At 58.1% G+C, this 18,298-nt stretch overlaps 2 protein-coding genes across 6 annotated transcripts in view; one reads left to right on the forward strand and one right to left on the reverse strand.

Annotated features, from left to right (window-relative positions):
* Window positions 1-116: 116 nt before the first annotated feature.
* Window positions 117-7,322, forward strand: ABTB1 (ankyrin repeat and BTB domain containing 1). Of its 2 annotated transcripts, none has more exons than XM_055344748.1 (12): window positions 117-252; window positions 1,444-1,506; window positions 1,607-1,662; window positions 2,625-2,769; window positions 2,876-3,035; window positions 3,128-3,173; window positions 3,516-3,632; window positions 3,713-3,831; window positions 4,068-4,166; window positions 4,272-4,439; window positions 6,447-6,647; window positions 6,726-7,322. In XM_055344748.1, the coding sequence occupies exons 1-12, from the start codon at window positions 197-199 to the stop codon at window positions 6,930-6,932; spliced, it is 1,437 nt and encodes a 478-aa protein (XP_055200723.1). In that variant the 5' UTR covers window positions 117-196; the 3' UTR covers window positions 6,933-7,322. The 2 variants fall into 2 exon arrangements, with proteins under 2 accessions (XP_055200723.1, XP_055200724.1); XM_055344749.1 differs by having other exon boundaries at window positions 124-252; window positions 1,444-1,471.
* Window positions 7,323-12,588: 5,266 nt separating this feature from the next.
* Window positions 12,589-18,298, reverse strand: part of MGLL (monoglyceride lipase) — a 114,865-nt gene continuing 109,155 nt past the window's right edge. For 3 of the 4 annotated variants that reach the window (XM_055344857.1, XM_055344854.1, XM_055344856.1), the window contains one exon: window positions 12,589-15,509. In XM_055344857.1, the coding sequence (XP_055200832.1) occupies window positions 15,384-15,509 (126 nt within the window). In that variant the 3' untranslated portion in view covers window positions 12,589-15,383. The remainder of the gene's footprint in view (window positions 15,510-18,298) is intronic. The other variant, XM_055344855.1, reaches the window with a different exon arrangement.

The following is an 18,298-nucleotide window of genomic DNA, read 5'->3' on the forward strand; positions in this document are numbered from 1 at the left end:
GGCGCGGGCGGGAGGGCGGGCGGCCGGGGTAGGTCCTCCCGGCGCCAGGCGCCGCTGCGGAGCGGGGCGGGGCCGCGTGTGTTTACATCCGGCCGGGGCGCGCCGCCTCCTCCTCCTCCTCCTCCTCCCCTCCTCCTCCGCCGCCGCCGCCGCCGCCGCCTGAGGTCGTTCGGCCCGGGTCCGAGCCGCCGGCACCATGGACACCAGCGACCTCTTCGCCAGCTGCAGGAAGGGGGATGTGGGCCGAGTGCGGTGAGGACCCCGCGGCCCGGGGGTGCGGGGTGGGAGGGGCGCCCTCCGGCGCCGCTGGCCCCGCGCGTGCGGCGGACCGGCTCGGACGGGCGCGCGCCCCTGGAGCCCGACCAGGAGCGCCGGGGCGCCCGAGCGGGGCCTTCCGACCCGGGGTGCGCCGGGACGCAGCGCCGGCGGGGTGTTGCTCCTGGGGTCCGGGCGGGCTTCTGAAGGAGAGCGCTGCCCCGGAGCCCCGGAGAGGTGAGCGGAGGCGAGGGTCGCCCTCTGAGCTTATAGAACCGGAGGTCAGGCCCCGGGGGGGCCAAGGTTCCACGGATGCGCTCAGGGCCCGGCACGCTGGGAACACGTAGGACCCGGAATCAACCTCTGATCCCCGGGGATTCGGAAACTCCTAAATGCAGTTAACTGCCTTAAGGCAATCTGGCGCTGAAATCGCCGTAAAACAGGGAGTGAGGTGAGGGAGTGCCTATTTGGGTGTGGGGCACCTCACTTCGTGGGCCCTTCCCTCCCTGCTCCCTGGCTCTGACCCACCACTTGCTCCCTTGGGCTGGTCCCAGGCTTCCCAACTCCCACAGCATCCCTGGCCCCTCCCCAGCATCAGATGTCACCAAGGACTTAGCTGATAACCCCCAAAGCTGAGTGCAACTGAAGAGCACTCCCAGTCCAACTTGGACATCTCACCCAGGCTTCCTGCCCTCAGTGATGGCTTCCTCACCATCCGTGATGATCCCCCTCACCTTCCACATCCCATCAGCTACTGTGTCTCCTGACTTCTGCCTTTTGGAATCTTCTCACTGTTCTTCATGCATCCACACCAGCAGGACACCTGCAGAAGCCTTCTCCTTGGTCTCCTATGTCCAGTCTCCCCTATCCAGTGTGGCAAGCAGCCAGGGGGCCGTGGGAGAAGCCCCAAACCCCCTCCCCTCTCACGGATGCCTTCAGGCCAGCTCTGGGCTCCTGCTTCTGAGGTTCTCCGTTTCCCTTAGGAGTTCTCTCCTCAGCTCCGTGTCTACCTGTGTTGGTCCCTTTGGTGAATGCCTTTCCTGCTCTGGCCTGCCTGCCACCTGCCCTCACATAGGGGAGAGACCTCCCTCAGCCAAGATCAATGTCTTCTCTCTCTGTGTTCTGTGGGTCTCCTCTCACAGACTGTGAACCTGTCCTGACTCAGACACTGCTCTCCTCCCTGCCTAGGTACCTGCTGGAGCAACGGGACGTGGAGGTGAATGTGCGGGACAAGTGGGACAGCACCCCCTTGTGAGTGCCGGGTGGGTGGGTGGTCATGGCAGGTGTGTGTGGGGGGTGGGGCCTTCAGGCCTCATAACAGCCTCCCATACTCCTCCTTTCCCCCCCTCAGGTACTACGCCTGCCTCTGTGGGCATGAGGAGCTAGTACTTTATCTTCTGGCCAATGGTGAGAGAAGGAGCGGGGGCTCTGTATGCGTGTGTGCGTGCATGCGTGCCTGTGTGTGGGGTTGCATTTGCAGACACTCTCAAGTCCTGTCCTTCCCTCACCGCTATACATACCCAGTCAGCAAGTACTGTGGGTTCTACTTTTGGAACCTATTTTCTTATGTCCACTTCCCCATCTCCACAGCCACCACCCAGCCCAACTATAGCTCTCTGACAGTCTGTGCTCCATATTGCAGCCTGATGGGTCTCACGAGTCTGATAGGCTTAAAGTTCTCCAAGACTTGCCATTTGCGCCAGTCTTTGTGCTTCTAAGTGAACTGCTCTTTCCCCTCTGGCCTCACCTCTCTTGGCTCCCCCATGTGCTCACGCTTCCAGCCACACCGGCCTCTCTGGTGCTCTCGCATTCCAAGTTTGCTTCTACCGCAGGGTCTTTGCACTCACTGTTCTTCCTATTTACATTGCTGTTTCTCAGATCTTTGCATGGCTGACTTCCTCATTCCATTCAGGTCTCTGTGTGTTGTCACTGACACAGTGACCTTCTTTGGCCTCCCTGTGTGGCAGCCACAACCACTGTTACCCTTTGCCTTGCTTTCTTTTTCTTCATAGCACCTGACATCATTTGTTAACATGTTCATTGTCCACCGCCACACTGGAGGATCAGTTTAGTCAGGACAGGGATGTGTGTTTATGGCTGTGTCCAGGGCCTAGAGCAGAGTGGTCTCTGAGCCTGCTCTGTTTGTAGTCTCTGATACCAAGACGTGCCCATGTGCCCAGGCCCTGGCAGAGAAGATGCTGGTGTCAGAGTGGGCCCAGGATAATTTGGCAGGGGCTCCGAAGTCCAGGGCTGGGCCCTACACGTGGGAAGGTTGCAGGGGGAGAGATTAGGATTTCCCCCCAGACCCTGTCCCTGCCGCAGTGTACATGTTCCCGAGCCTGCTGACTGGCGAGCCCTGCTGCCCCCAGGAGCCCGCTGTGAAGCCAACACCTTTGATGGGGAGCGCTGCCTCTACGGGGCACTGAGCGACCCCATCCGCCGGGCCCTGCGCGATTACAAGCAGGTGACAGCCTCCTGCAGGAGGCGTGACTACTACGATGACTTCCTGCAGCGGTGAGATGGGGTGCAGGACTGGGTGTGCATGGGGTAGGGCTGAGGACCCTCCTGCAGGGTTGTGGGGAGGGCCTGCTGAACACCCGCTCCGCTTGCTCCTCCCCAGGCTCCTGGAGCAGGGCATCCATAGCGACGTGGTCTTTGTGGTGCACGGGAAGCCCTTCCGGGCACATCGCTGTGTGCTGGGTGCACGCAGTGCCTACTTTGCCAACATGCTGGACACCAAATGGAAGGGCAAGAATGTCGTGGTCCTTAGGCATCCACTGGTGCGTCCCTCCCAGGGGCAGGTGGAGGGACAGCAGGGTGCTTATGCTGGGTGGCCGCCTCTGACCTTCCCTCCTGGTCTCTCTGCCTGCAGATCAACCCCGTGGCCTTTGGGGCCCTGCTGCAGTACCTGTACACAGGTGAATCTCTGAGCCTGGGGGACACTGGCAGGGAGGGGGTTTCTGTCCAGCAGAAACGGGGGCCTTGGGCCCCCCTTGTACCTCCTGGAACTTGTGCCCTGCAGCGTGGGGCTGTTCTAGCTGCCTCCTGGGTGGGCTGGGAAACAGCAAGCTGGAGGGTCTACTCAGGAAGAGCTTGTCCCACCTACACACCAAGCCCCCTTCCATCTGTCCTGGGGCCTGTGGAAGTCAGGCAGTGGCTCTTGAGGGGGCAAACCAAGGCAGGAAGGAGATCTAGGAGTCTTGGTGCTGGGGACCACAGAGAGCTCCTCTCGGGCCCTGAGCTTCCCGTGTCTCCCCTAGGCCGCCTGGACGTCGGCGTGGAGCATGTTAGTGACTGTGAGCGCCTGGCCAAGCAGTGCCAACTGTGGGACCTGCTCAGCGACCTGGAGACCAAGTGTGAGAAGGTGTCTGAGTTCGGTGAGTCCAGGCTTGGGGTCAGGGTGTTGGGCAGGAACCAGCGGCCCCTGGGCCCTGCAGCTGTATTGTCCCCTCCACAGTGGCTTCCAAGCCAGGCACGTGTGTGAAGGTGCTGACCATCGAGCCCCTGCCGGCAGATCCCCGGCTTCGGGAGGACATGGCCCTGCTGGCCGACTGCGCCCTGCCCCCGGAGCTCCGTGTAAGCACAAGGAGGGTGGGGCCCCACGTGGACGTGGCTATGGTAGACAAGCCCCGCTTGGGCTGGAGCCAGTCCCTTTCTCTGAGCCCACTTTACTTGGGTCGTTGTCACACTTCAATTTGCAAATGGGGCTGCAGGCCATCCCTCCAGATCGAGCTAGACTAGACCTGTGGCTGGGACTGGCTGCTCTCCTGTGTCCCACCTGCTCCAATGGTGTCTCTTCCTTCATCTCCCAGGGTGATCTTGGGGAGCTGCCCTTCCCTTGCCCCGACGGCTTCAACAGCTGTCCTGATGTCTGCTTCCGGGTGGAAGGTTGCAGCTTTCTCTGCCACAAGGTGCCGTCCCTTCCCCCCCCCATCCCCGCCCCCTTGCCTTATGTCCCTGGCCAGCTCTGGGGACAGGCACTGGCCCCCACCCTTCCTTAGCCCAGCCTCCCCCAGGCCTTCTTCTGCGGCCGCAGCGACTACTTCCGGGCCCTGCTGGACGACCACTTCCGAGAGAACGAGGAGCTGGAGGCCTCAGGCGGCCTCCTGGCCATCACTCTCCATGGCATCTCGCCTGACATCTTCACCCACGTGCTCTACTACATCTACAGTGACTACACGGAGGTGCGGAGCTCGAGCAGGCTGTGTGCACTGGGCTAGGGGGTGTGACCATCGGGACAGGTGTGCAGCCGGGTCGCTCCGGGGCTTCAAGGGAGTGCCTGTGTCCTGCTCTGCTCTGTGGGGCTGGTCTGCTCTGAGGTTGGAGAGGAAGCATGGGACGCGTTTGGATTTTTCTTTCAGGCAGAGGGGACCTTGGTTGGTTCCAGAACAGGAACGAGTGGCAAGAGCCACATCATGAGCACATGACACTTGGGATTTAATATGAGCTACCTGGGGTCCCCAGGTCCTCCAGTTGGAGGGTGGGTAGGGAGAGTAACCCTGAATTACCACAACAGTGGGGAGCGCCGCGCCTCCTGCCTCTGGATTGCTGTCCATTTCCAGGGTTCTGGATTTCTGTCTCCTGTGCTTTTGCTTCCCTGGGTCTTCAACTGCCCCAGAGCATCCTCAGAGCATGGGTGACATGGGCAGCAGTAACTGCTGCCGAAGGTGTGCTGTGTGTGTGTGTGTGTGTGTGTGTGTGTGTGTGTGTGTAAAAGGCCCCATGATAAAGAGACCCCCCCAAATACGGTCACATAAAGGAGAGAGATGTTTGCTCTCCTTCACGTCTGAAGTGAGTGCACCAGGACAGGTGGCCTGTGGGGACCCAGGTTATCCCCTCCATCTTGTCACCCTGACATGGCCTGGGGGCAGTCAGCAAGCCTTCTCTGAGGACTAGGTGTCAACATCGTGCAGAAATGAGTGGGTATGGCTGTGTCTCACTCTGTATTCATTACGAAACACAGAGTGGGCTGGACCTGGTCCACAGCACCTGAGGCGGTGTCCTGTGCATCTGGATATTGGATATTGGGGTGCAGGCTGACTCACAGCTTAGGAGGAAGAAGAAGATGAAACACACTGTTTCCTTTGTCATAGGCCAGGTGGAGGCCACTCCCACCGTTCTCCTGTGGCCCAGGAGAGAACTCACTTAGTGGTCGTACTTGCCAAGCAGGCAGGCGGGGCTGTGTGGCCTCTGTCAGGAGTGGGGCATGCGGGACAAATTGGGCTGTGATGTCAGCCTGTGTTCACCTCACATGGTCCCCATTTGTAAGCCTAGCAGCCTCTCTACATGGGCACCCTCCCCGGCCTCCATTCCTCCTGCAGCATAGCTCAGCTCTGACCCCTGCCCCCCGGGGTCCATGTACCCCCGCTCCCTGCCACACACCTGTGGGAGCTTTGCCACTGAGGACAGTATGTAATGGCTGTAAGTATGGACTTGGGCTCCTAACCTGGTTTGACGCTGGGTTAGCTGCTCACAAGCTGTGTGACCCTGGGCTGGTTCCTCAGTGGCTCTGTGCCTTAGTCTTCCCCTTCTAGAAAGTGGGGATGGTGATAGTTGTGGTCTTTTAAGGTCTTGTGCAGATGGATGTGTGTCACAGGTGGAGCCCGGCCTGAGTAAGCAGTGCGTGTGGCTTGGATGTGCTCGCAGAGGTCCTGCCTGCCCTGTCTCCAGCATCTCTCTCCCTCTGCCCATCCAAAGTCTGGATGGGAGCCGAGCCCGAACCTGTGGTCTCTCTGAGCACAGGGTCCAGGTGTAGGTGGAAGGGAGCCGGTAAAGAGTTACTCTGCTGCCTTAGAGGGGGGGCCCCTGCCTCAGTTTGGAAAAGCATCTTCTGTTTTCTGACAACAGAGGCAGGCATGGTTGTACTGCCCAGAGAGGAAACTGAGGCACACAGAAGTGAAGTGACTTGCCTGGGTCCCACAGCTAGGATTTCAGAGTGTGGGTCTGTGTGCTTCACAGCTCAGCTTCTCTCTCCTGGTTAAGGGCCTAAGGCGTGGGAACCCGTCTCTGCCAAGCTCTCTGGTCCACGGATGCCTGCAGCAATCTGGGCACCCTGAGGCCTGAGAGGGAGCTCCTGCCCAACCTGCAGCCTCCGCCATCTCCCTAATAGCTCCCAGCCTTGCTGCTAGGGCCCCGAATGGTCCCCGGTGACCTTGGGGCACATCCTCCCCTAACCCCTTCGTTCACTGCAGCTGCCCCCCGAGGCGGCCTACGATGTGCTGAGCGTGGCCGACATGTACCTGTTGCCTGGCCTGAAGCGGCTCTGTGGCCGCAGCCTGGCCCAGCTGCTGGACGAGGACAACGTGGTGGGGGTGTGGCGCGTGGCCAAGCTGTTCCGTTTGGCGCGCCTCGAGGACCAGTGCACTGAGTACATGGCCAAGGTCATCGAGAAGGTGGGCCTGGGGCAGCCGTGGTGGGTGGGGCAGGCTGAGGGCGGCCGGCCGGCGTGCTCTGACCTGGCCTGTCCACAGCTGGTGGAGCGGGAGGACTTCGTGGAGGCTGTGCGGGAGGAGGCGGCGGCCGTGGCTGCCCGGCAGGAGACGGACTCCATCCCGCTGGTGGACGACATCCGCTTCCACGTGGCCAGCACGGTGCAGACCTACAGTGCCATCGAGGAGGCGCAGCAGCGGCTACGAGCACTTGAGGACCTGCTGGTGTCTATTGGCCTGGACTGCTGACTGTCGGCGTGTGGCACGGGCAGGCAGCTGTGTGTGTGCTTGCACGCATGTTCCTTGCTCCCTGGAGGAGGGTGTTGTGGTGGGCTGAGGGGGCTCTTTGGGGTGCCCCTCCCCCAGCGTGCCTGGGGCCCCAGGAGAGGGTCAGGATGAGCCCCCTCCCAACACAAACCAGCCCCCCGAGGCCCTGGGGCTGAGCACCACTCAGGGACACCTGGGGTGGGGGTCTCTTAGGACCTCCCTTCCCCGAGCTCCTCCACACTCCCCGTTCTCCTGGCCCTGGCTTGTTTGCTTCCAAGCCAAGCCCAGCAAGCAGGCTTCTCCCAGGCACAAAGCAGGCCCATGGGGAGCAGAAGAGTCTTTGTGTGGCAATAAAGCTTGAATTCACTGTGAGAGCCTGAGCCTGTGTCTGGGGCAGGGTGCAGGTGCAGGGGGCCAGGGAAGAGCTCTAGATTCGGAGCCCCTTATCCATTGGTGCCCAGCAGGGGCTCCTCGGGGGCTGGGTGTGGGGGGGTTCTGAGTAGGGGCCATGAGACTCCCCAGCTGGGCCCAGCCTCTCCAGCCGTGGGACTCCCCCCTCCCCTTCTCCCCAGTACAGCTTTGCCTTGTGAAGTCTGACACACCCACCTGCCCTCAGGGGTCCTGGGGGAGGTTCAGTGGGAGGCTGACCCAGCCACCATGGAGGCTGTTTCTCCTCAGACCGGGCAAGGACTGGCTTCTGAGCCAGACATGTTTCTAGCACTCCTTTATGAGCAGCCCCTGCACACCAGAGACCGTTCATCTAGCGGTGGAGCCTCCCCACCAGCACCTGCGTTTTATGGCTGCGAAGACCCAGGCTGGGCTGTTGGCAGGGCCAGGCGGGGAGGCTCTGGTCAGCCCTGTGGCAGCAGCTTGCTCTGCAGCTCCAGGGGGAGGGCCAGGGAGGAGTGAGTGGGAATGGAGGGTAGGAGGGGGCCCAGTAAGCCCAGCTGGCTCCCTCCACTCCTCAGCCCACTGGCGGCTGGCCATGGAGAGTCTCGTGCCAGGAGCAGCTGAGGACTGACCTCTTGTCTTCTCTCAGCCCCCGGCCGGCCTCCTTCCTGGGGCTATGACATTATCAGGAATGTTAGGTGGCCATCTCCGGATGCCCTATAGGCTGTCCCCCGACCTGAGGCCCAGGCAGCAAGCCTCTGAGGCCTGTCCCATCCTGCCCTAGGAACAGCACTGGGTGTCCTGCCGTCTGTGCCTTGCATGTTCATCAGTTCTAGAGTTTCTGGGATCTCCTTTTCCCCTCTGCATGTCCTCCATGTTGGTCTGGCAAGTGGCTCCCATGGGGGAAGCAGTAAGGTGGGATGGGTGAACAAAGTAGCAGCAGGCAGGGAGGTGATTGGCATGGGGGTGGGGGAAGGGGACGTGGACGGCAGGGCCTGCTGGGTGGAGGGCAGGGTCTGGGCATGGGCCTGGGAGCCTGAAGAGCCTCGGAACGAGACCCAGGGAGGTCAGCATGGCCAGAGCCCAAGCCACCCTGGGACCAGAGTTCCTACCCCAGCTCTGCCTTTTCCTTCCTGGTCACAGCTCCATGCCTTGGTTTGCCCAGCTATAAATTGGGGTGACTCTGATAGTGCCTCCCTTTTGGCTTGGGGCATTAAAAGTGAGCTCCTGCTACTTGTGAAGGGCCCTGCACTGGCCTGGGGTGGGGGCAGGGGGCTCAGTAAGCTGGTATTTGTGAAATGCTGGGCTCCACCCAAGGTGTGGAGGGAGGGGCAAGGAAGGTGAGGAAGGTGAGGAGGGCGAGGCAGGGGCTGACTTGCAACTTTGCAAGGTCACTGCTTGCCCTGGGCACCCAGACTTCCTGGGTGGGGCCAGGCTGGTGGCCTAAGAGTCACACACACTAACTCCACGGGAGGCAAGGTATATAGTAAGAGGTTTAAACATTAAAAAAGGGTTTTTAAAAAAATTATGATGCTTTTTTTTTTTTTTTTTTTTTTTTTTTTTTGCTTTTTCTTTTTTAAAGATAGATACTGGGGACAACAGTGAACTCTATAGAAACCCATCTCTCTCTCTCTCTCTTTTTTTTTTTTTTTACAGCTGTTATTTGAAATCGTGCTTGTTTTAGAATAGATTGTAAGTAAAAACCTATGTGAGGCGGTTTAAGAGCGAGTCCTCTGGAAGTGGTACCTTAGCAGGTCACCGAGAGTGGCAGTGAGGTGCACCTGCTAGGGAGGCAGTGGGTCTGGAGAGAGTCACCACCCCCAGGACCGTGGTCCCCTCAGCCCCACGGCTGCAGGGGTATTCGCCAACTACACCACACCTTCCTCATTTTCTCAGCTACTTGTGGCCTAAGGTGGGGAAAGGCCTTCTGTCTGAAGGTGTTCAGGGCGGTGTTGCAAACAGGAAACAACAGGAAGGGCACCCATGAGCTCAGTGGGGAAGGAAATGATGGTAAGCTTCCTGTGGTCGGGGGGCTGCTCGGGCAGCCTCAGTACATGCAGGGGGATGCTGGGGGCTGTTCAGCCTGCCTTGAGGTGCCCCCCGCAAGCCCGGGCTTAGAAACACAGGGCATGCTTCCAGAGCAAGAGTTGAGGGTTTCATCTGATTTCTGTGTCGTTTTCATAGTGTGGCTGTATTGCATTTTAGAATCAAAAAGGACATCTGTCCTCAAGTAACAACTTTAATTCATTCCTGCTGAATGGAAAAATAGGTCCATGAATTCTATTGAGAAACACATGCATTCTATCCCAGCTCAAGACATTTGCACATTTTTCACAGACAAAATAAGTACCACATGGCTTTGTACTAAGAGGTAAGGAAGGGACGGCTTGTCAAGGCCCCAGGGAGAGAGGGAGCCATGGCGGTAGGGGCAGCGGCCGGCTCGGTTAGGTGCTATGTACAGAGTTGTGCTGGAGCTGGGAAGAACATCAGGATCCCTGAGCCCGTCTTTATTTAAAAGGCTGCTATTTGGTTCATCATGCTTTTTTTTTTTTCAACGTTACTTTTAATTTAAATCACATAAAAGTATGGTCTTGTTCATTAAGATTCCTGGTGCCCCATTTACATTGTGTCCAAGACAAGTGCCTTACTTGCTTCACCCTGGTCTTGGTCCTGACCCAAACAGTCATTACAACAAGGCAGGTCTGTAATAAAAATAGAAAATACTTTTTCACCCATCCTATAAAATCTTCCCCACTTGCAAAAAATAAAAATTGAAAGAGAGTGAAAGCTTCGCATATGTTCTTTCGTTCACCTAGAGAACCGCATACGCCTTAATGTCCCATTCATGGCACATGTCCCATTCATGGACCGAGGAGCCCCGCTGGGGACCAGGCTGCCATTGGGCACTGGCATCATACGGGCAGGTGTGCTCTTGCCAGGCCTAGGGGCAGCCTTAATCCCTGAGTGAACATTTTGAAGGCATAACAATTTCTGACTTGGGCAATGTCTGAAGGGCAGGCCTCAGAGGAAAGGACTTCTGGGGCCCTCAGGCTTCTGGGAGCTTCTACCTTGGAGCCGGGAAGCCACCCTCAGGCAACAGCAGGCCCTACTGGTGGTTTAAGATCTGAGCATTGCATTGGCGCTCTGTCCCTGGGGCTGTGTCGCCCACCTGCCTTCTCTGGGAGGGAGTGGGGTCTCCTGCAGCACAGTCTCAGACACTGGGCTGGAGCTCACACTCTGCACTGGCTTTGAGCCAATCGCTCCATCCCTCAGAGCCTGTTTCCTGAGCAGTCTGAACGAGCAATACTACCAACCACCCAAAAGCTCATGTAGAAATTCCGTGGGGGCGCCCACGAGGAAGCCTCCACTAGGAGAGGCAGCTCAACTAGGGTCAGTTTCAGAGTGAATTTTCATTCTTCCCTGGAGGATCTAAGAGGAACAGTGTGGGGCATACTCTGTAAGCTTTTCTGATCTGCAGCATTTTGGAGATATGCATGTGTTCCTCATGTTCCCTCTGGATCCCTCGGGCCTCGAGGGTCACCAGACCTTGTTGATGTTACCTCTTCAGTAGCCACCAATCAGGGCTCTGGCTCACCTCCAGCTCATTCTCGCCCCCTGTTGGCATCTCCCAGGCAGATACTGACCCTGGCACTCCCATCCTTGAAAGGCTCCAGCACATGCACTTGGTTCTCAGATACTCTCCTACCCTGAGCCTGTCCTGTTTTGTGGGCATCTGGCCCGCCTCCCAGCCTCCCATGCATTTAGCTGTGGCTATGCCATCCGGTTCTAGATGTGATCTGACACACTAAGGGCAGACTCTGGTTTATTCCTTGAAAGATATGTGCCTGCCCCTTTCCTTTCTTCCCCTCCTGTAGGCTGGAAGGAGGGCACAGTGGCAGGAGCTGGAGCAGCCTTTTTTGGGCCATATGCTTGAGACTTCCCCTACAGTGAGAGGAGAGGGAAGGAGGGAGGAGAAAGAGGCCAGGCTACCCCTTCCTGCTAGCTTCCATTTTGGTCATGGCTGTGTCCTCTACCTGAGGTCACAACCTGACAGGTGGGCCCCCTCCTGCAGGGGCAGCACTCTGTGTTCTACCGACACCCCCTCCAGTCAAGGCTTTGGGCTCTTTGTGGCTGGTCCTGGCACTACACCCACACAGTGGACCCCTGCACTACACTACCTTCAGTTGGGTGCTGCTATTGATGCCAACCTGAGGTCCTTCCACCCTCAAGCCCTGCCCTGAGCCCTCTTGCCTTGCAGGATCTGTGCACCCCACTCCTGTTCATCTTTCTGCTCTCCCAGAGGGGTGCTTCTGGGCTGGTCACTATGCTTTCATCGCTCCTCCCTCTGCCCCACAACTGTTAGGCACTGGAGTGGCAGGTTTGTGTCCCTCTGCCCTCATTTTGGAGGGCAGTCCCAGGGACTGCATCCTGCCCGGTGTAGCAAGCCTTCCGTCCCTCAGCCCCTCCCTCCCTCATTGGACAAGTTTGGAGACCAGGGGCCTAATGTAAGCACACACCCTCCTGCCGCTCAGTTCTGGTGGAGGGACAGAGCTACTGAACAGTCAAGCAGAAGTCAGATCATGTCAGATGGTAATAATGTGCCAGGGATATGGAAGGTGGGGAAGGAGCCAGGGTGCATGTGCTGGTTCTTGACTGGGTGGTTAGGAAAGGCCTCTGAGGTGTCCAGCAGGGAGGCTGGCGAGTGGGGGCCAGTGGACACAGCAGGAGGAGGGTGAAGGCAGGGAGGCCACTGGCTAGGCAGGTTGTGAGTGAGAAGGGCTACCTCTGACTCACTAACACCCCCTCCAGGGGCTGTGTGGGCAGGGCTGCCAGGGCACCCCCTGAGGAGGGTGCTGTCGCCATCTGGTGGGAGGGAAAGCAACAGCAGTGAGGCCAGAGGGAAGTGTCCCGTAGCCCTACCCTGGAGGCGGGGCTGACTGTGGGACACAGGAGGGGAAGAGGATGTGCAGAGCCCTGGCTCAGCAGCAGGAGAGCTGAGATGGGCAGAGGATGGAGCCGCCTGGGCTGGGCATTAGCCCGGGAGTCCAGGGCTGGGGACAGCCTGGGCTCCCAGGTACCGGCAGTGGCCAAGTCCATGGGAACGGAGGAGGGAAAATAAAGTCCCCGGGGAACCATGGCTTGGATCAGATGACTGGCTCAGCACAGACAACAGTAAGGTCCCACAAGAGGGTCTGCTGTTCTCTGTACAGGGAGCGTTGTAGTCTCAGGCAGACAGACGACACCACCATGCAGAAAACATCTGTTTTATTAGGATTAGCTGTGGCATACATGGTTCCTTTGATAGTTCTGAACCCATCATGAGTCCCCGTCATGGTACGTATGTAGGGATGCGGCTGAGCTGCAGAGACAATAACTGGCAAACTGCTTAGAAAATCATGGTGACCCCAAAGGGTTTGTGTTAGTGATTGGTGAAAGAGAGAAAAGGTAGTGTGGGACCTTGCCCCGGGTGCAGAGCAGAGCTGGTGGGTTTTCCTGGCATCCTTTGGTGCTCTCACTGGGTGCCCGTGGCCATCTGCCCCCATCCCTGAGAGGAGCTGTACTCCGCTTCCCCCCGCAGGTGGCATCAAGTCCTAGGAAGACCAGCGGGCGTGAACCTCATTTCCCTATGGACCAGCATGGCCTTCGAGTTCCAGGGGAAGGGGCTGCGTCCGCCTCCCCACAGGTCCGTTCCCGGGGAAGGCCTCGGGTCAGCCGCATCTCCTGGTCCCTGAAGGCCGGGCCACGACCTTGTCATGGTGAAGCATAGCTTGGAAGCTCTGAACGTCAGCGTGGAGCATGAACTCAGCTGGAGGCTTGAACGGCTCCCCGGGACGGGCGGGCCCGCGGCTGCCATGTGGCCCCTCGCGGGTCTCCGGACACAGCTGGCGTCTGGCCCCGACACCTTCCTGCTCCCACTCAGCAGGTGGCACAGCAACGTCCCGCCCCTCCTGCATTAGGAGACAGTCCTGCATCCAAATAGTTCTTTTTAACACAGTAATTTTTTGACCCTTAACCAGACATGTAGATGCGACTGAATTCGTCTCTGTCAGAGCTTTCATAGAAATGAATTCATGCATCCGAATGATTCCTGGTCAAACCACGTGCCTGCTACTTAATTTGGGAAGTGGCCGAGCCGGCAGGTGCTTCTGGAGCGGTGGCGGGGGCAGGAGGCACGGCGATTGCTGGGTCCGGGCCAGCACAGCCCTGGGCAAGAATTCCAGATCTGGCTTCAGGGGCGTCTTGAGGTCTGGGGCCTTTGTGGGTGGCATTTCTGCTTTTCCTCGGCTGAGGAGCAGAAACATTCACACGGTGGCCCGTCTGAACAGGCAGGGGCTGACCTCCTCTCTCAGGGTGTTTTTTACATTTTTCTCCTCCAAGGAGGAGCCAGAGAAGTCAGATGGGGCCATGAGGGCCTCTCCCTGCGGGGCCGTGGGCCCGGACCCCCACTAGAGGGCCAGGAGAGCACAAATCTCGGCCCCCAGGCCGGCATGACTTTCCACTGGGGACCAGGGTCCGACCACCGGAGAAGGACCAGCTCTGGGCTCTACTGTGCTGTGGTGAGGGCCCCTGGAAGGAGAGCCAGAGGGCCTCCCGTCTCTGGGGACCCAGAGCAAGCCCCAGAACAACAGGGTTTGGTGAAGTCCCCACTCCCAGCCTCCAAGGTCACAGAGGGCCCTTGGAGCAAGGAAGCGGCCGCCTCACCGGAGCCTGGAGGCCCCCGACTGCACCCTAGCAGGTGCCCCCGAGCAGTTCCACCTCCACCCGGGGTCCTGTCTGCCCCCAAGGAGCCTCGTGAGGTAACAACAGTCCTGGGTGGAAGTGGAAGTCCTCCCACAGTGGGCTGTGAGCCCCATTTATTGCTGGTGCCAAGGGCGGGCAGGCTGGGGTTGGCACCTGACAACGGCAGGTCAGGTGCTGCCGGGCCCTCTGCTGGCAAAGGTTGGCCCCCGCCAGCCTCGCGGCCCATTCTGCTGTGGTCTCTGGGGCCTGCAGCCCTGGGCTGGGCCACTGGTCTGGGACTCTCCTCTTTTGCCACCAGAGGTAGCTGTGCCCCCAGCACCGAGGCTTCCAGGGTGGCCATGGGCCCAAGCAGGCCAGGACAAGGACGGGCCTGTCACCGCCCACTGTGGGGGCCCCAGGGCCCTGCTTACAGGGGCTGCACCCTAGCGCCTTGACACAGGGCCCTGCGGCCGGCCTGTCCCCGTCCTGGGCGGGGGCATCGGGCTGCAGTGCCTTCAAGCCTCCACTGGTCCCACCCACCCACCCAAATAATCTCTGCTTTAGAATATACATTACATATTAGACACTTCGCCTTCAACACAACTGCCCTCTCATAGTGTCGGGTAAAAGTAGTCTCGCCAGGAAAGGCAGCCTCTGAACACGTAAAGCACTCGGTGGGCAGCGGCAGGCGCCCCGGCAGGTTGGAGGGGTTGCCTGCCTGGTGCACCTTCTGGGCCAAGCCTCATCCTGTCCCACAGTCCAGCTCCAGGCCAACGAGGAGCTGATGTGGGTCATGGGTGGCTCCTCGGGCCGAGGGGGTCCCAGGCAGTTCCTGGGCGTTGGAGGGCACATGGGTGTGCCCAGGGGGGCTGCCACCTGCCACCTAGTCCCACGGCACAAGGCCACGGAGCGGGGCCAGGCGGGGAGGGTCCTGGAGTGGGGGCCGGAGCGGAGGGCAGCAGGGAGGCTCCTCCAGTTATTGCAGTCGGGTGTCCGAGGCACACCAGGAATTGCTGGGAGCCTCGTGGGGGCCAGGAAAGGCAGGGCAGAGGCTTGCTCGGCTTGAGGGACGTCTGAGCACTTTCCCTCCCTGGGACACTGCCTGGGACCCTGCTCTGTTTTTGCATAAAGTGTCTACCCCTTAACGTAGATCCAGGAGCAGACAGGATGTCTTTTTTTTTTTTTTTCTAAGTAAATTGTGCTAGGGATTCCTCCAATTTGTGATGTCCTCCCCCCTCCCCCTGGCGAGCCACAGGTGAGAAGCCCACCTCTGCCTCCTCTGCCCACTTCCCCGACCGTGGGCCGGCCACGCAGCCGCTGTGCTCAGGGTGGGGACCCCGTTCCCGCCACCCCTGTCCTTTGGGAGACCCACATGTTTATTTCGCGGAAAACGGAGTTGGTCACTTCAGGAAGCTCTTTGTGGAGGACGTGGTAGGCACCTTCGTAAATCTGCAATCAGGAGAGACAGGGAGTCAGGGCCACGGGAGGTGACAGGTGCAGGTGGGGAGGCCCAGGCAGCACAGCCAGTGCTCCAGGCCTGCCACCTCCCCATCAGGCCTGAAGGCTCCCTTCTTTACGTTGTCGTTGCCTTTGGATCAGATGATGATTCAGATAAATTTAAATGTCCCAACATGCTCTAGCACTCCCTTTCTTAAATCAACTCACACCCTCCCTTGACTGTCTTTCTCTCTCCAGCGATGGCCACGTCTGTGCCGTTCTCTGTCTACACATCCCCGCCTTCCATCTGGTGCTAGCTTATTCCAACCTGACTTTCACTCCCACCAACCCTCAGCGACTGTCCTTGGCACAGACTCCAATGACCCTCATGGCACAATAACTGGGAAACACCTTGCTTTCATATGATTTGACTTCTCAGCTTCATTCAAAAGTTGACCAGAGTTCACCTTCTAGAAACACTCTCCTCTTGTGGTTTGCAGGGCTCTTTACCCTCCTCCTCTTCTCCGTGCCTCTCTAGCAGCCCCTTCTCAGTCTATGGGGGCGCCAATGACCTTTGTAGGCTGCTGTGGCCCACAGGCCTGGCTGTGGCCCTCCTCTCTCCCTGGAGTAACCTCGTTCGGTCTCGTGGTTTTAAAACCACCCACGTGCTGGTGACTCAGGAATTTATATCTCCAGCCAGACCTCTCTCTGAACTCTAGATGTGTGTATCTGACGGCCTATTTGCCATTTCCAGTGGGACTACTAATAGGCACCACCAAATTTCCTTATTTTTAATACTGTGGTAAAAAATATTAGCCTAAAAGTGGCCATCTTAATCATTTTTAAGTGCACAGTTCAGTAGTGTTAAGTATGTTCACATGGTTGTGCAATAGATCTCTAGAACTTTTTCATCTTGCAAAACTGAAACTCTGGCCCCGTTAAATCCCCTCTCGTCATTCCCTGCAGCCCTGGGCAACCACCATTCTACTTTCTATTTCTATGGTTTGGATATTTCATACAAGATGGAATCATACAGTACTTTTTCTTTTGCAATTGGCTTATATCATGGAGCATAATGTCCCCAGGGATGCATGTTGTGCATGAGTCAAAATTCCATTCACTTTTAAAGCTGAATACTCTTCGCATCGTTGGTCCAGACCACACTTGATTTATCCACTCATCCATCGATGGATACCTGGGCTGCTTCAACCTGTTGGCTGCTCCGAATAATTCCTCTATGAATGTTGACTGTGCGAGGATCTTTTAGAGATTCTTCTTTTCTTTTCTTTTCTTTTCTTTTTTTTCTTTTCTTTTTTCTTTCTTTCTTTCTTTCTTTCTTTCTTTCTTTCTTTCTTTTTCCTTCCTTCCTCCTTCCTTCCTTCCTTCCTTCCTTCCTTCCTTCCTTCCTTCCTTCCTTCCTTCCTTCTTTCCTTCCTTCTTCTCCCATCTCCCCCTTTTTTGAGAGAAAGAGAGCGAGAGAACATGGGGGAGAGGCAGAAGGAAAAGGAAAGAGGATATCAAGCAGGCTTCATGCTCAATGCAGAGCCTGATTCGGGGCTTAATCTCACGTCCCTGGGATCATGATCTGATCTGAAATCAAGAGTCAGATTCTTAACCGACTGAGCCACCCAGGCACCCCTGTCTTTTTCCGAATTCTAAAGAGACTCAAAATGGAATTCTCAACGTTCCCCAGATCTCTCTCCCAGTGTCACCCATCTCAGAGTAGCATGTCTTGTCTCGTCACTGGTGAGGCCCAGCCCCGGGGCTCGCCCTGGTCACTCTGTCACCGTCCCTCCCAGCCGCCTCTGCCCTCAGCTCTTGTCTCCACATGGCAGCTGCCAGGGCGCCTGGAGAGCTGAAATCAGCACATGCCACTCTCCAGCTGCAGACGCTTCAGTGGCTCCTCAGGGAACAGAAACAAGTCCTGACTCTCCAGGGACACAGGCCACCAGTCCCTCGCTTGGCTCACACCTCCCCCTGTTGGCTACTTGCACACACTGCGATCTCACCAATCTGGGGTCTTCGTGCTCTTTTGCCCTCAGTCTGGAATGTTCTTCTGCGGTCCCCCCTGGGCACCCCATCTAAAGTAAGGGCTTCGTCCTCCCTCTGGTGACCCAGCCCACCCCTTCATCGGTGGTGAAGGAATAACCAGGGGGGTCTCCAGGTGCTGCCAGGGTTTTCATGCCCTCTGGCACGAACACGAGCCAGCTGTCCTTTCCCTTTTCTCCTTCTTTCTCTTCAGCCCCGAGTCCGCACCTGGTGGCTGGTGTGAGTTAGGGTCTGCACTTCGTAACGGTGTGAGGGGAGCCTGTGACGGCTGGCCAGGGTGTGAGCATCTTTGTCAGTGAGGTGCAGGGTGGAGAGGACCAGGGGCTTGCTCGGGGGCCTGAGCTGGGATCCTGACAACACAGCTCAGGAGGCGTGGGACTTGTGTGACTTGCCTGCTCTCATACCTGAGTAGGACCCAGCCGGGGTGCAGGGCCCCCACAGGTGGCTGCCTGGGCTGTGGTGGCCCAGTCAAAGACAGATCTGTTCGGGAATGCACCTTGGGGCTGCGTCCACCCAGCTGGCCACAGAGAGCCACCTTTGGGATGAGCTGTCGCTTGACGGGTGCACAGTAGGTGCTCCTCCGGCCAGGGCTCTTCCCAGTTCCATCAAGCAAAGGAAATGGGCACGAAATGCAGGTCAACCCCGCAACCCCCCACCTGCCACCTCGGAAGGCGCTCTGAGTCAGTACGTTGCAGTCTGTTGTATCCGACATGCCATGTGGCTAGGCCACAGGCATTGTCCCCTTTATGGGA

The sequence above is a fragment of the Nyctereutes procyonoides genome, unplaced genomic scaffold (genome assembly GCF_905146905.1).
Source record: "Nyctereutes procyonoides isolate TBG_1078 unplaced genomic scaffold, NYPRO_anot_genome, whole genome shotgun sequence".
NCBI classification, from domain to species: Eukaryota; Metazoa; Chordata; class Mammalia; order Carnivora; family Canidae; genus Nyctereutes; species Nyctereutes procyonoides.

Bases quoted from the DNA above. Each gene is read 5' to 3' on its own strand.
- ABTB1 (XM_055344748.1), top strand. From the start codon at position 197: ATGGACACCAGCGACCTCTTCGCCAGCTGCAGGAAGGGGGATGTGGGC. The intron at 1,507-1,606 runs GTGAGTGCCGGG...TCCCCCCCTCAG, and splicing joins AAGTGGGACAGCACCCCCTT to GTACTACGCCTGCCTCTGTG. The intron at 4,440-6,446 runs GTGCGGAGCTCG...CGTTCACTGCAG, and splicing joins TCTACAGTGACTACACGGAG to CTGCCCCCCGAGGCGGCCTA.